Genomic DNA, 13658 nt, shown 5'->3' on the forward strand with positions numbered 1-13658 from the left:
AAAACACGAGTGTATGTGCGCGCACATTCCCATCGTTCTCTCTCCAACTGGGCACTGGCAGTAGTAGTCCTTTATTGGGGCCTTATCATCGGGTGAAACGGTGAACCGTATCCAAACGTTATATTTCGTTTGGCTTTTGTGTCGAGAATGTATTTGACATCGGAGAAGGTCTGGGGAGTGCTGGTAAAGCCACACCTCATAGTTTCCGTCATCACTTAAATGTTCGGCGATGTAACCAGGAGCCAGAGATATATGATACGTTCCACACGTAATGGTTCTCAAGTAATCGAGATCGAGACGGGGAAACAGTACGGAAGATGCATCCATCTTGACAAACTCGGACCTTGCCCGTCTAGATAGATCCGGATCTGTCTTGACTCTCTGAGCTAAACCATTCGGTGTTGTCAAACGGTCCTTCATACGTTCAGCCATTAGCCTATCTTTGGCATCTCTCTCTGGAGATCTCTGGTAGATCGGTCCTCTAATACCATTCAGACAGGCTGTGACGGTTCGAAGCAAAGCCTCGATGACATTGATAAAAGCTGTTAGACACCAATTGCGTTCGGAAGAACGTCCAGTGTTTCAGACGACCATGATAGGATTCCACAATCCACCTCGATTTGGTGATAGTTCTGTCAAGATTTGCTTGGACGTCAGAATGTTGACTTTGACCGGGTTTCAGGTATGACGGCATGCTAGCATTGAGGCCAGAGGCTTCGAGAACTGGTATGACATCTCTAAAACCTCGGTCAACGACAACATTGTCATCTGGTTGTAGCCAAGTAACTAGCTTGTCCATGACTTTTTTTGTAATTGTAGCATCATTTTCGCTGCCAGTGAATGGTCCTACTGTGTCCAGAATGTAGCCATCTGGTAAGGCGATGCTCATGAATTTGAGATAGTTTCTCTTCTTCTGGCCACTGTCGGACATTCTCTGGAGCTTGTGGTTGGAGCTTTTCTGGATATAAATATAGGTGCCATCTAATATGGCAGTGGCTTTATCTCCAAAAAATGCTTCTGAAAAGACAGTATTGTGCCCGAGCAACTGTTCTCTTGTCAAGTGATCCGGACCTAGAAATTGTGGGACTATCGATGTGTCTAATGCCTGTACTATGGAGTGGAAAGTTTTGGATACACTTGACTTGGAAATTCCAAAAAGAGAAGAACACTGACTCCAGGAAATGTCGGCTTTCAGTTTTAACCAGAACAGTAATAGAGCATCGTGTGTAGTCTTGGCAAATATACCAGATGAAAGATATGGGGAACAGTGCGAGTGGATTTCGAGGAACTGATCTTTGGACCAACCTGTCCAGGCCATGCATGCCGAGTCATCAAGAGAAGAAAAGCTTATTGCAAACGCAGACTGGTTCTGAGAAAGGACGTGCGACACCTCTAGGAGGTCATTAATGATTTCGGACGATTTTGATGGTAACTGGGATTCAAAGGAACCTCTACCATCAAGGACAACCTCTGTAGACGGATCTAAGTCGTTACCAATACAGTGAATGGAGCAGACGCGGGATGAGGTGGGACACCACACTTTGTGTGAATAGATCAGGTGATGTCTTGCACGTTTTGGTAAGACTGATGATTTTGTTCCATTTATTGCAAAGGTAACAAGACAGAGACAGCATTTTGTGTGTGAAGATGATCCATTCAAAAGATGATGAAGGGTCAGCAACGGCAGGATATGGGACGGGGAGTCGTCTTCTTCCTCTATTTCCTGGTTCTGCTCGGGTTCAGGTTCAGGCTGATTTTTGTTCCGAAGATACTTCATGTAGCACTTCTGGCAAATAAGTGCGTGCTCCTTTGCTGACATCAATCCTTGTTGCACCAGCGTATCTAGGAGCCATTTATATTGTGGACTATTTACATTGCGTGCACTTCTGTTCTTATTGCCACTACGTTTCTTGAAATATAGTTGACAGCCTTCTCCAACACATTTACCCTCCATCTTGAAACAATAACGATTGGTTTATGAAGCGTCGATAAAGTAACAAAATAGCAAGCAACCGATGTTTATTTAGTCGTTAGATATCATAAAACTGTCATGAAAATATCCGCTTTGATATTCAATATAAAATTTTGTATATAATAAGCCATATAATAGGGTTTCAGACAAGGTTGTTACTCATTTCCCCTTTTCTTTCAATTTACAACCACATTCAGGCGGCGATATGAGAACGGTTCCACCACATGGAATTAGCTGATTTTTGGTACACATATGAAACAAGTAAAGCTCTATCCGATTTTGTGATGGAAATTTGCATCCAAAACTATATAACGGGAGAAAATTGCAATTTTATGGCATTTTTTTCATAATTGTGTCTCTGCAAGTGCATTGTCATCCGAGAAAATTTTTGTTTTATGTTTTATGAATAAACACGATGTTTTGGAAATATTTATCAAAAGAAATTTATAATTTAATGCGAATTTCAATTTCAAGATAACCTTCTTTTATTTACGACGTTATGTCTTTGATGCTCAAAATGACAACTTTATAAAAATCTGGGTGTCGGAAAGGTGTAAAATTATTCTTCGGAAAAGAAAAAAACTGTAGTTGAGCTAGATAAGAAATTATATGGGGGCAGGCTCCTATGGAGAATTCACATTACTGGAAACAGGCCCTTTGGAATTGAGTCATTCATGTGACAATGATATATGAGGTGTATTACTAATACATGTATTAGGAAATGGTTTAATAACTTTCCAAACTTTGAATTCCTAGAATGATTTCTGCATCTTTAAAGTTATAATATGGATGTATATCATCATGTTCAGAATGCCAAACATAAAAGATTCAAATAGTCACTGTACATGGTAGCCATGAACGAAAATATGTTCCAAAGTTCCAATTTCCCTGTTAAAGAATGTACAGTCTATTAGTAGATAATCTTATGTTCACTAACAAATCATTTGTTTTAAGAATCATATGATTAATTTTATATTGAAAATTTTGTAATTTTATTTTCCTTAAACAGCTAAATGAATTTGTACATCGTGTCAATTAAAATCATTATCCCATTTCTATGACAGATTTTCATTTCTTATCACTATTCGTAGGCTTTTTTTGCAAACTATTGAACAAATTTCCAGTAAAAATAAGTTCCAGTCAATTTACCTCAACATAACTGACACAACAATAATCTTCTTTTCCAGAGGGTTGTACAACCTCATTATGACCTATGAAATTCCGGCATGCTTCTTTCCAGTGTTTGTCAATTTTGTTTACTATAGAATAAAATTGAATGAAATTTAAATTCTCTCTAATTATACCAATTTGGAAAAGATCCTCAACTATACCAATATCTGGTATCTTGGTTATTGAGATGTTGTTAACGATTTTAGCCTATTAAACCCCTTTAACCTTGAATAAAGGCAAAGGTATTTTTTTAACAAACTTAGTAGTCCCTCATCCCATCAGACTACATGCCTAATATCAGGTCTCTTGGCATCTTGGTTATTGAGAAGATGTTTAATAATTTCAGCTTATTTGACCCCTGTGACCTTGAATGAAGGTCAAGGTTACTTGTTTGAAGAAACATGGTAGCCCTTCACCCCAGCACGCTACAGGTCATAATATCAAGTCCCAGGGCTTCTTGGTTATTGAGAAGAAGATATTTAAAGGAAACAGTTGACACTGAATGGCTGGCCGACGAACACCACACCATGTATTAGCTCTCTTCCCCTTCGGGCAGGTGAGGTAAAAATGAAATAGCAAAAGCATGTACAACTAGGGCACTTTTCTGATATGTTGAGATGTTCACAAAGTTTGGTAGGGTAGGTTGAATATTTTTCAGGTTAAACAAGAGGCCCATGGGCCTTAACGGTCCCCTGATATTTGAAATATTTCAGTTAATTTAATTGACCCTTTTTGGCCCCGCCCAGCAGCCCCTTGGGATAAGTCAGGGCCAACATGTGCATACCATCAAGTTGTCATCCCGTGCTAATAATGTTAACAAAGTTAGAATGAATTACAATAGAAATAAAACAAATTATAGTCAAAAATGCGATTTCCCTATATAAACTATAGTAAAGTTTACCCCCTCCCCAGAGACAAACTTGTTATCCCAGAGTAAAGAAATTCATAATATTAGTAAAGCGCCATAAGACACTTCCATCTCTGAAGAGTATTTGTTTTACCTTATTATGGTCTTGAGAAGAAGATTTTTGAAATTTCAGTCAGTCAGCACCAACATATGCATACCATCAAACTGCCATCAGAAGCTGATACTGTTAACCAAATAAGAATGAATTCCAATAGGAATCCTTTAAATCATAGTCAAAAATGTGATTTCCCTATATAAACTATATTAGTAAAGTTTACCCCGTCCCAAGGAGCAAACATGAGACCCCAGGGTCATGAAATTCACAATTTTGGTAAAGCACATAAAGTTCCTTCCATCTATGAAAAGTATTTGATTCCATCATATCTGAGAGTCGAGAAGAAGATTTTTTAAATTTCAGTCAATTTGACCCTTTTTAGCCCCGCCCATCAGCCCCTAGGGTTCAGTCAGGGCCAACATGTGCATACCATCAAACTGTCATCCAATGCTGAAAATGTTTACAAAGTTAGAATGAATTACAATAGAAATAAAACAAATTATAGTCAAAAATGTTATTTCCATATATAAACTATAGTAAAATTTACCCCCTCCCCAGGGGCAAACTTGTCATCCCAGGGTCATGAAATTCATAATTTTAGTAAAGCACCATACGACCCTTCCATCTATGAAGATTATTTGATTCTACCTTATTTGGGTCTTGAGAAGAAGATTTTAAATTTGAATTTCAATATGACCCTTTTTAGCCCCGCCCATCAGCCCCTGGGGGTCAGTCAGGACCAACATGTGCGTACCATCAAACTGTCATCCCATGCTGATAATGTTAACAAAATTAGATTGACTTCCACTAGAAATCCAACAGTTAAAAGTTAAAAATGTGATTTCCCTACCTAAAGTATAGTAAAGTTTACCCCTTCCCAAGGGGCAAACGTGAGACCCCTGGGTAATGAAATTTACAATTTTGGTAAAGCACCTTAAGACCCTTCCATCTATGAAGAGTGTTGGATTCCACCATATCTGTGAGTATAGAAGAAGATTTTTGAAGTTTTAGTCAATTTGACCCTTTTTAGCCCCGTCCCTCAGGCCCCTGAGGGGTGGGGACCATATAATTCACAGTTTTGGTTTACCTTTACCCACAGAAGCTTCCTACCAAATTTCATTAAATTTGGTTTAGGGGTTTCGGAGAAGAAGTTGAAAATGTAAATTGTTTATGGACGCACGACGGACGACGCACGACGCACGACGACGGACAAAAGGCGATTGGAATAGGTCATTTGAGACTTTGTCTCAGGTGACCTAAAAATCTAAGGAAAATACACACATGGAAGCAAGGACATTTAAATAGAGCCTAGCATCTTTTGAATGGGATAACAAAATCCAAGTTACCTCTGTTTCATTAGCACAGATAATGTCGCATTCAGTAAAGAGCTCATTAGCCAGTCCAGATTGTGCCGGGGCTGGGTTGAAAATACTCATCACTGAAATGTACAGACAAAAGTTTTAATGGAAAGTTTCTTCCTTATACTAAAACGTATACAATTACAAAATCCCACACCTGCATTTTGACACTAATTTGACACCAATCCACTTCAATTAAGGGTACCCAATGTACATATATCTATTGATTAGCACAATATATCATATACACTATGTGTTGGTGATCCGAAGATATAGATTTGAATTTCTTGTCGTAGTTGTACCGAGAGAAATATATATATATAGCATGGTAATGTCGACCACTAAATAATGGTTAAATATGAATTACAACAAGGAGCCATAAAGCATAGCATTATCCCCAAGCCCAACTATACATGTATTTATGCAGACCTTATGGTAGGAGATCATATTTACAGTTAACATGGAAACAGCAAAAATATCAAAAAGAAATCTTGGCAATATCATAAGCACAGCTAAAATACTAGTCTTGATATGTGTACAAAGTTTTTTAGTATCCCTGAAATTCTTGATAGAGATCAGTTGCACCATTCTCAAGTTGAAGCAATTGAAGCTCCTCAGACAGTTGCAGGCAGACAGACCAATTGGGTTTCTTCTGCGAACGTGTTTCACAGAGAGAATAATTCAAGTTTCTACCACAACACCCTATGTTATTCCACTCTTAAGCCTCTGTATAAACACGGAGAAGTCTGGACTGACTTGATTCCCTTTTAGAATATGAGCTGTTTTAACACAATAGAAATGTTTCATAGGTCTTTCCCACTTTCCACAAACTGTACCCGTTGTTTCCAAACACTGACAAGATCAAGGGAAATGCATTAAAAACACATTAAGCCTTAACTGTCACCTGAATAATGATGTGTACACTGATAGATGCTTTTAAACCAACATTAAACACATCTCATCCCGGTGACCATGTAACTTAGGTCAAGGTAATTCATTTGCCTACTTGCCCAATATCATGACTCTTGGCCTCTTTGTTATTGAGATGTCATTTAAATGATTTTAAAACATTTGACCCTTTGACCTTGAAAGTAGGTCATCAATTTGAACAAACTTTGTAGCCCTTCATCCCAACATGCATGCTTTTTACCAATATCACAACCCTTTACCTCTTGAATATTGAGAAAAAGTAGAAAATGAAAAACCATTTTACGATGCACAATGCTGACACGGGACAAAATGAAATGGCAATAATCACTCACACTTCTTCCAGTAGGTTATTGCAACATATACAAACTATTCAGAAATGCTGAAGTAATATCAACAAGCATAGCAAAATGCTGCATAGAGAATATGACAGATCCAGAGGGCCTGTATTGCTCAAATGATTAATTAATTTAGCTTGTTGATGTCTAACAATGTTATATATCGTTATGGGGTGGGGATCTTAACTGCTTCAAAGATATAACCAGGAAACAGCGTCTAAACTCAACATGATTGTGTTTTAAGAAACAAAGTCCCTTTGAGTGGGGAAATACCCCTGCGCCTACTTTTATATCAGGATTGTGTTTGTCCGTTGATGCCAAGCAATGCTATATCTGGTTATGGGGTAGGGTTTTCAACAGTTTCAAAAATATAACAAAGAAACTACATGTAAGTCCTTTTTGGTGAGGAAAGACTGCAGGGCCTATTTTTACAATATGATTGTGTTGATCTTTATTTCTTGATGTCCAACAATGTTATACACGGTTATGAGGTGGGGATCTAAATGGCTTCAAAGACATAACAAAGGAAGTAATTCTTTAGCGGTCGGAAAATACCCCAAGGTCCTATTTTTGCAACATGATTGTGTTTATTTCTTGATGCCCAACAATACATTGTACAGTAATGGGGTGTGGATCTCAACGATTTCAAAGACATAACAAAGGAACTAAGTCTTTATGGGTCTAGAAAACATGACTGTGTTTTATTTCTTGATGCCCAACAATGCTATATATGGTTAAAGGGTGGGATCTCGATTGTTTCAAAAATATAAGAAGGGAACTAAGTCTTCAGGGTGGGGAATGACCCCAGGGCCTACTTTTACAACAAAAACATGTTTGTGTTTTGATTCCCAGCAATGCTATATATGGTTAGGGAGTGGGGATATTAACAGTTTCAAAAATAAAATAGGTCATTTAGTCGAATTGCTCACTTTTGCCCTGTCCCTGGGAGTCAGTCCCATCATTTGTATAGATTTTAATACCAGTCACTAAATGATGTTACCACAAAAATAATAATATCAACATTGCCAAATGAATCCCTTTTGGCCCCTGTCCCTCAAGCCCCTGAGGGGTCAGCCATATCATGTATATAAATTTGAATCCTAGCCACCTAGAGATGTTACCCCTGAAATATCAATGTCATACAGTACATTGAATTTGCTTACTTCCAGAGAAGGCGTCAATATTGCCAAATGGACCCCTTTTGACTCCATCCCTCAGGCCCCTAGGGTTAACCCCACCAATTGTACAATTTTGAATCTCCACCCCATTGGGAGACTTCCAGTCAAGTATGATTGACATACATTGTTTAGTTTAAGAGAAGTTGCTTATATCAATATAGCCAAATTGACTCTTTCTGTCCCCACCCCTCTGTCCCCGGGAGATCAGCACCACCATTTGTACAATCTTCAATCCCTATCCCATAACGATGCTACCAGGCAAATATGAGTGATATCCATTGTTTAGTTACAGTGGAGGAAAGGTTTATATCAATCAAGCCAAATTGACCCTTTTTGGCCCCTGAGAGGTCAGCCCTGCCATTTGTACAATTTCAATGTCAACCACATAGAGATGTTTCCAGTAAAATTGTGTTTCATTCAAATCAGCTGTTATAAAGAAGTCAATTGCTGACATATGGTCTTTCGGACCAAAAGAGCAAATCATAATTTTCATCCAAATTTTATTGCATTGAATATAAAGAATTTTGTGTATAATGTTTGACATACCGTTGTGCTTTTTGGCAAGTTTCAAAGCAGTAAGTGTGGATTGTGCTGGTATTTCTAACTGGCAAATAATGATCTTGCTTTCTTTCACAACATCCTCTGCAGCCCTGATGTCATCCCCTGTTAACAGCAGGTTAGCCCCAGCTACAATTACTATGGAATTTTGACCTACAAAGACAAAGCATTGAATAGTAGCATCAAGTCGATATGAATACAATTTGAGTAGCAGACAACTAGAAGGTCATCACTTAGGGATTAGGTAACACTTTCATGGCTCATGATTGAGAGGTTATTGGTGGCAAGTGTAATCTTTCAAAATCCTGTAGACACTGATGTAGATAGATGTTCTTAAAGGTATTTCTGTATATGATGAATACACCATCTTTGTCTAGAGAGGAGCTGACAGAAGAACTCTTAGTTATAATCAGGCTTTGAGTGAGTAAGAAACTGAGGAAGTCCTGGTATGTTATTTCAGAAGGTTAGGTATATGGATGAGTGGCATCCTCCTGATGTGTCTCAAGAAGAAATTTACGGTTGTACATCAAATAGTTATCCCACCGAGGTATAGGAAAGATAGTCTGAGTTTGTCTCACGATTGACCTATGGCAGAGCTTTAGGCGTGATAAAGACATATAACAGGATATTAGATCATTTCTCTTTGCCCAAGTTGAAACACAATATGGCTGAATTTTGCAGGTCTTGACATACATATCAGGTGATAGAGAAATCCAATAAGAAAATCCCTGTAGCAGATTTGTACCCTATTCCACCTTTTGAGGAACCTTTTAGAATGATCATTACAGACTATATAGGTCCTGTACCCAAAATTAAGTCAGGGAATGAGTATCTTTAGAATATTATCTGTGCTTCCACACACTTCCCTGAAGCTATTTCACTCATGAATATTAAAAATATAGTCAAGGCTCCGGTTACATTCTTTACACTGGTTGGTCTTCTAACAGCTATTCAATTCGACCAAGGGTCAAATGTTATGTCTGGTATTTTCCAACAAGTCATGTACCAAATCCAGATCAAGCAGTAAAAGTCTAGTGCTTATCATCTAGAGTATCATGTTGTTGTTTTTGGTTAGAAAGTCTGTAAAGGAATCCCTTGGTTGCCGTCCCTTTGAATTTGTGTTCTGACACACTGTTCGTTTTCCTTTGAAAATCCCAAGGATAACAATTTCAGATGACGATTCAAATGTTAATCACTTGTAGTATGTGTCTAACTTTAAGCAAAGATAGACAAGGGCATGTGAAATGGCGAAAGGAAATTTGGCAACCACTCAAACAACAAGGGCCAAATGGGCCCGAATTGCTCACCTGCTATCTAGAGGTCCTTTTTATTTATGAACATAATTAAGAACAAGTGTATCAGAGACCAGATAAAAGATCTCAGGGTCTGGCAGTTATTTAAAATGGTATCTTATAAATATTTAGGCTAATTTTAACTTTTTTTAAATTAAATTAAGGGCCTCTTGGTTATTGAAAAGTCCCAGCATGATACATGCCTGATATAAGTTCTCTATGGGTCTCTTGGTTATTGAGAAGAAGTCAACGCCGGTCAGGCGGACGGCAGCCGGACGCTGCGCAACGGTATAAGCTCACTTGCCCTTCAGGCAGGTGAGCTAAAATGAAAGTGAGGTAGTAGAAAGATGCCGGAGCAAGAAATTTTGATCACGGTGACAAAGTTTTGGCTTTATTGCCAACTCCTTGTCAGCCTTTGCAAACTCGATAATTCCGATCTGATGTGGTTTAGAAAAATATCGGTAATTTAAACTATGTCGTACAAACTCTAGGGAGGCACAAGAAAATTCAAATAAGTCATATCAATATGGTTAAAAAGTATGTAGATAGACAAGAGGGCAACGCTCTCTCAACCTGTTGCTACTTTGGCCTCTGTACCATTAAAATGTGAAGGTGCATTCATCAAGAAGATTTAACTGGTGGTGTACAAGATGTAGTTGTAAACTGTGATAACAAGTAACGGAATTCAGATTTGCTTGCAAACTTTGACGAACAAGAGGCCCAGTGGGCCTGTATCGCTCACCTGGCTCTACAGAAACTTTGAAGTTGATCTAGATGATTTATGCAGATACCTAGATGATAACCAATTGATTTAAATATCAGAATAGGCTAGGTTAATTTATTTCAATCAATATTCTAGTCATTCAATTCAGCATACTATTGGCCTAATATCAGGCCTCAGAGTCTCTTTGCTATCGATAGATCATTGTTAAAGATTTAAACTTATTTGACACATGTGACCTTTAATGTAGGTCAAGGTTATTCATTTGAACAAATTTGATAGAAAATCACCCCAGTATGCTACAAGCCCAATTGCAAGTCCCTGGGCCTCTTTATAGAAAAGAAGTAGTTTGAAGATTTTGGCATATTTCACCCATGTTATCTTGAATAAAGGTCGAGGTCATTCATTTGGAGAAACTTGGAAGCCCTTCATCCCAACATGCTACATGCCTAATAGCAAGTTCCTTGGCCTCTTGGTTATTGAGAAGTTGCTGGAAGATTTCAGCCTATTTAACCAATGTGACCATGAATGTAGGTCGAGGTTATTCATTTGAAAAACCTTGGCAGCCCTTCACCTCAGCATCCTACATGCCCAATGTCAAGTCCCTCGGCCTCTTCGGGCAGGTTAGCTGATAACCACAACACTTAACACCAGTGTACATACACATCCGGGAACCATGTGGATTTATCACAAGGTTTTTATAAGTGCTGGACCTTTAATCTTGTCGTGCATTTCTCAAAATTCAGAAACGAGCCCCTGTGAGTAATTTCGTATATATTTAGAAAAGTACTAATAATCATTATGTGATAGCTACATTTTTTTATGTGACAAAATGCTAACATTCAAAAACAATCTAGGCCGAACTTAACTTGCAGCCAGAACAAAATTTCATCTCTGTGACCCTGGATATAAACAAAGGTCATCCATTCACACAAATAAGGAAGCTCTTCATCCCAGTATGTAAGATACCGGTACTTCATTTCAGCACCTACAGGCTTGATTTCAGGTCCCTGAGTCTCCTGAATGAACATAAATATGTTGGTAGAGTGATCCCCGATCTGCCAGAGGTTAACGTTTGGATAAACGAACTGCTTTTAACTCTGATAAAGAGTTTATAATTGAAACAAAAGCCAAGTACTGTTACTTCAAAGAACGAAAAAATGATATCAAAAACATTTGATATTACCAAATGATAATTTTCTGTATCTAATTTGATTGATATTTGTTGTGATTAATCCTGGGTATTATTTTTTCAGTCTTAGATTTGTAGTCGACAGAAAAAGTCAGATTTAAGTTGAAAATATCAATATGCTGTAACCCCACGCAATGTGTGAAAATATTCTAAGTCCAAAATAAGTACAAAAAAAGCACAATGGCAATAGCTGAAAAAGTCCAAAAAAGTAGCAAAAAAGTACATCCATATTGTCAATCTTTCAAAAAAATTAAGTCAGATTTTAGCACAAAAAAAAAGTACAGAAAAAGTACCCTGAGAAATTTCAGAGTCCAAATTTAGTACAAAAAAAGTACTATGGAAAATGTCAGAGTCCAAATAAAGTACAGAAAAAGTACCCTGAGAAATTTCAGAGTCCAAATTTAGTACAAAAAAAGTACTATGGAAAATGTCTAAGTCCAGAAGAGTACAAAACAAGAGGCCCAATGAGCCTGTATCGCTCACCTGGCTCTACAGCAAATTTGCAGTTGATTGAGGTCATTTCTACAGATACTATGCTGATAAACAATTTATTCAAATATCAGAGTAAGCTAGGTTTATTCATGTCAATAAATATTCTAGTCCTTCATTCCAGCATACCATTGGCCTAATATCAGGTCTTGGTGACTCTTGGCTATGGCAAGATTTAAAAATATTTCACCCCTGTGACCTTGAATGTAGGTCAATGTCATTCAGTTGAACAAACTTGCAGCATGCTACAGACAGGCCCAACCTCAAGCACCTGAACCTGTTGGTGTTTGAGAAGAAGTCGTTTAAAGACTTAAGCCTATTTGACCCATGTGACTTTGAATGAAGGTCAAGGTCATTTATTTGAACAAATTTGGTAGCCCTTCACCGCAGCATGCTACAGGCCCAATATCAAGTCCCTGTGTCTCTTGGTTATTAAGAAGAAGTTGTTTGAAGATTATAGCCTATTTGACCCAAGTGACCTTTAATGAAGGTCAAGGTCATTTATTTGAAAAAACTTAGTAGCCCTTCACCCAAGCATGCTACAGGCCCTATATTAAATCCCTGGGCCACTTTGTTATTGAGAAGTTGTTTGAAGATTATAGCCTATTTGACCCATCTGACCTTGAATGAAGGTCAAGGTCATTTATTTGAACAAACTTGGTAGCCCTTCACCCCAGCATGCTACAGGCCTAATATCAAGTCCCTGTGTCTCTTGGTTATTGAGAAGTCGTTTGAAGATTATAGCCTATTTGGTCCATGTGACCTTGAATGAAGGTCAAGGTCATTTATTTGAACAAACTTGGTAGCCCTTCACTCCAGCATGCTACAGGCCAATATCAAGTCCCTGTACCTCTTGGTTATTGAGAAGAAGTCGTTTGAAGATTTTAGCCTATTTGACCCATTTGACCTTGAATGAAGGTCAAGGTCATTTATTTGAACAAACTTGGTAGCCCTTCACTCTAGCATGCTACAGGCCCAATATCAAGTCCCTGTACCTCTTGGTTATTGAGAAGTCGTTTGAAGATTATAGCCTATTTGACCCATGTGACCTTGAATGAAAGTCAAGGTCATTTATTTGAACAAACTTGGTAGCCCTTCACCCCAGCATGCTACAGGCCTAAAAACAAGTCCCTGTGTCTCTTGGTTATTGAGAAGTTGTTTGAATATTATAGCCTATTTGACCCATGTGACCTAGAATGAAGGTCCAGGTAATTTATTTGAACAAACTTGGTAGCCCTTCACCCCAGCATGCTACAGGCCTAATATCAGGTCCCTGGGCCTCTTGGTTATCAAGCAGAAGTCGTTTAAGATTATAGCCTATTTGATCCATGTGACCTTGAATGAAGGTCAAGGTCATTTATTTGTAAAAACTTGGTAGCCCTTCACTCCAGCATGCTACAGGCCCAATATGAAGTCCCTGTGCCTCTTGGTTTTTTAGAAGAAGTCGTTTGAAGATTATAGCCTATTTGATCCATGTGACCTTGAATGAAAGTCAAGGTCA

At 38.2% G+C, this 13658-nt stretch overlaps 1 protein-coding gene across 1 annotated transcript in view; it reads right to left on the reverse strand.

Annotated features, from left to right (window-relative positions):
- Positions 1–13658, reverse strand: part of LOC117322870 (ribokinase-like) — a 38136-nt gene that overhangs the window by 6132 nt on the left and 18346 nt on the right. The window contains exons 5-6 of the mRNA XM_033877803.1: positions 8452–8616; positions 5451–5542 (exon numbers count right to left, since the gene is read on the reverse strand). Of these exons, the coding sequence (XP_033733694.1) occupies positions 5451–5542; positions 8452–8616 (257 nt within the window). The remainder of the gene's footprint in view (positions 1–5450; positions 5543–8451; positions 8617–13658) is intronic.

Source organism: Pecten maximus, chromosome 3, assembly GCF_902652985.1.
Source record: "Pecten maximus chromosome 3, xPecMax1.1, whole genome shotgun sequence".
In the NCBI taxonomy this organism is placed as follows: domain Eukaryota; kingdom Metazoa; phylum Mollusca; class Bivalvia; order Pectinida; family Pectinidae; genus Pecten; species Pecten maximus.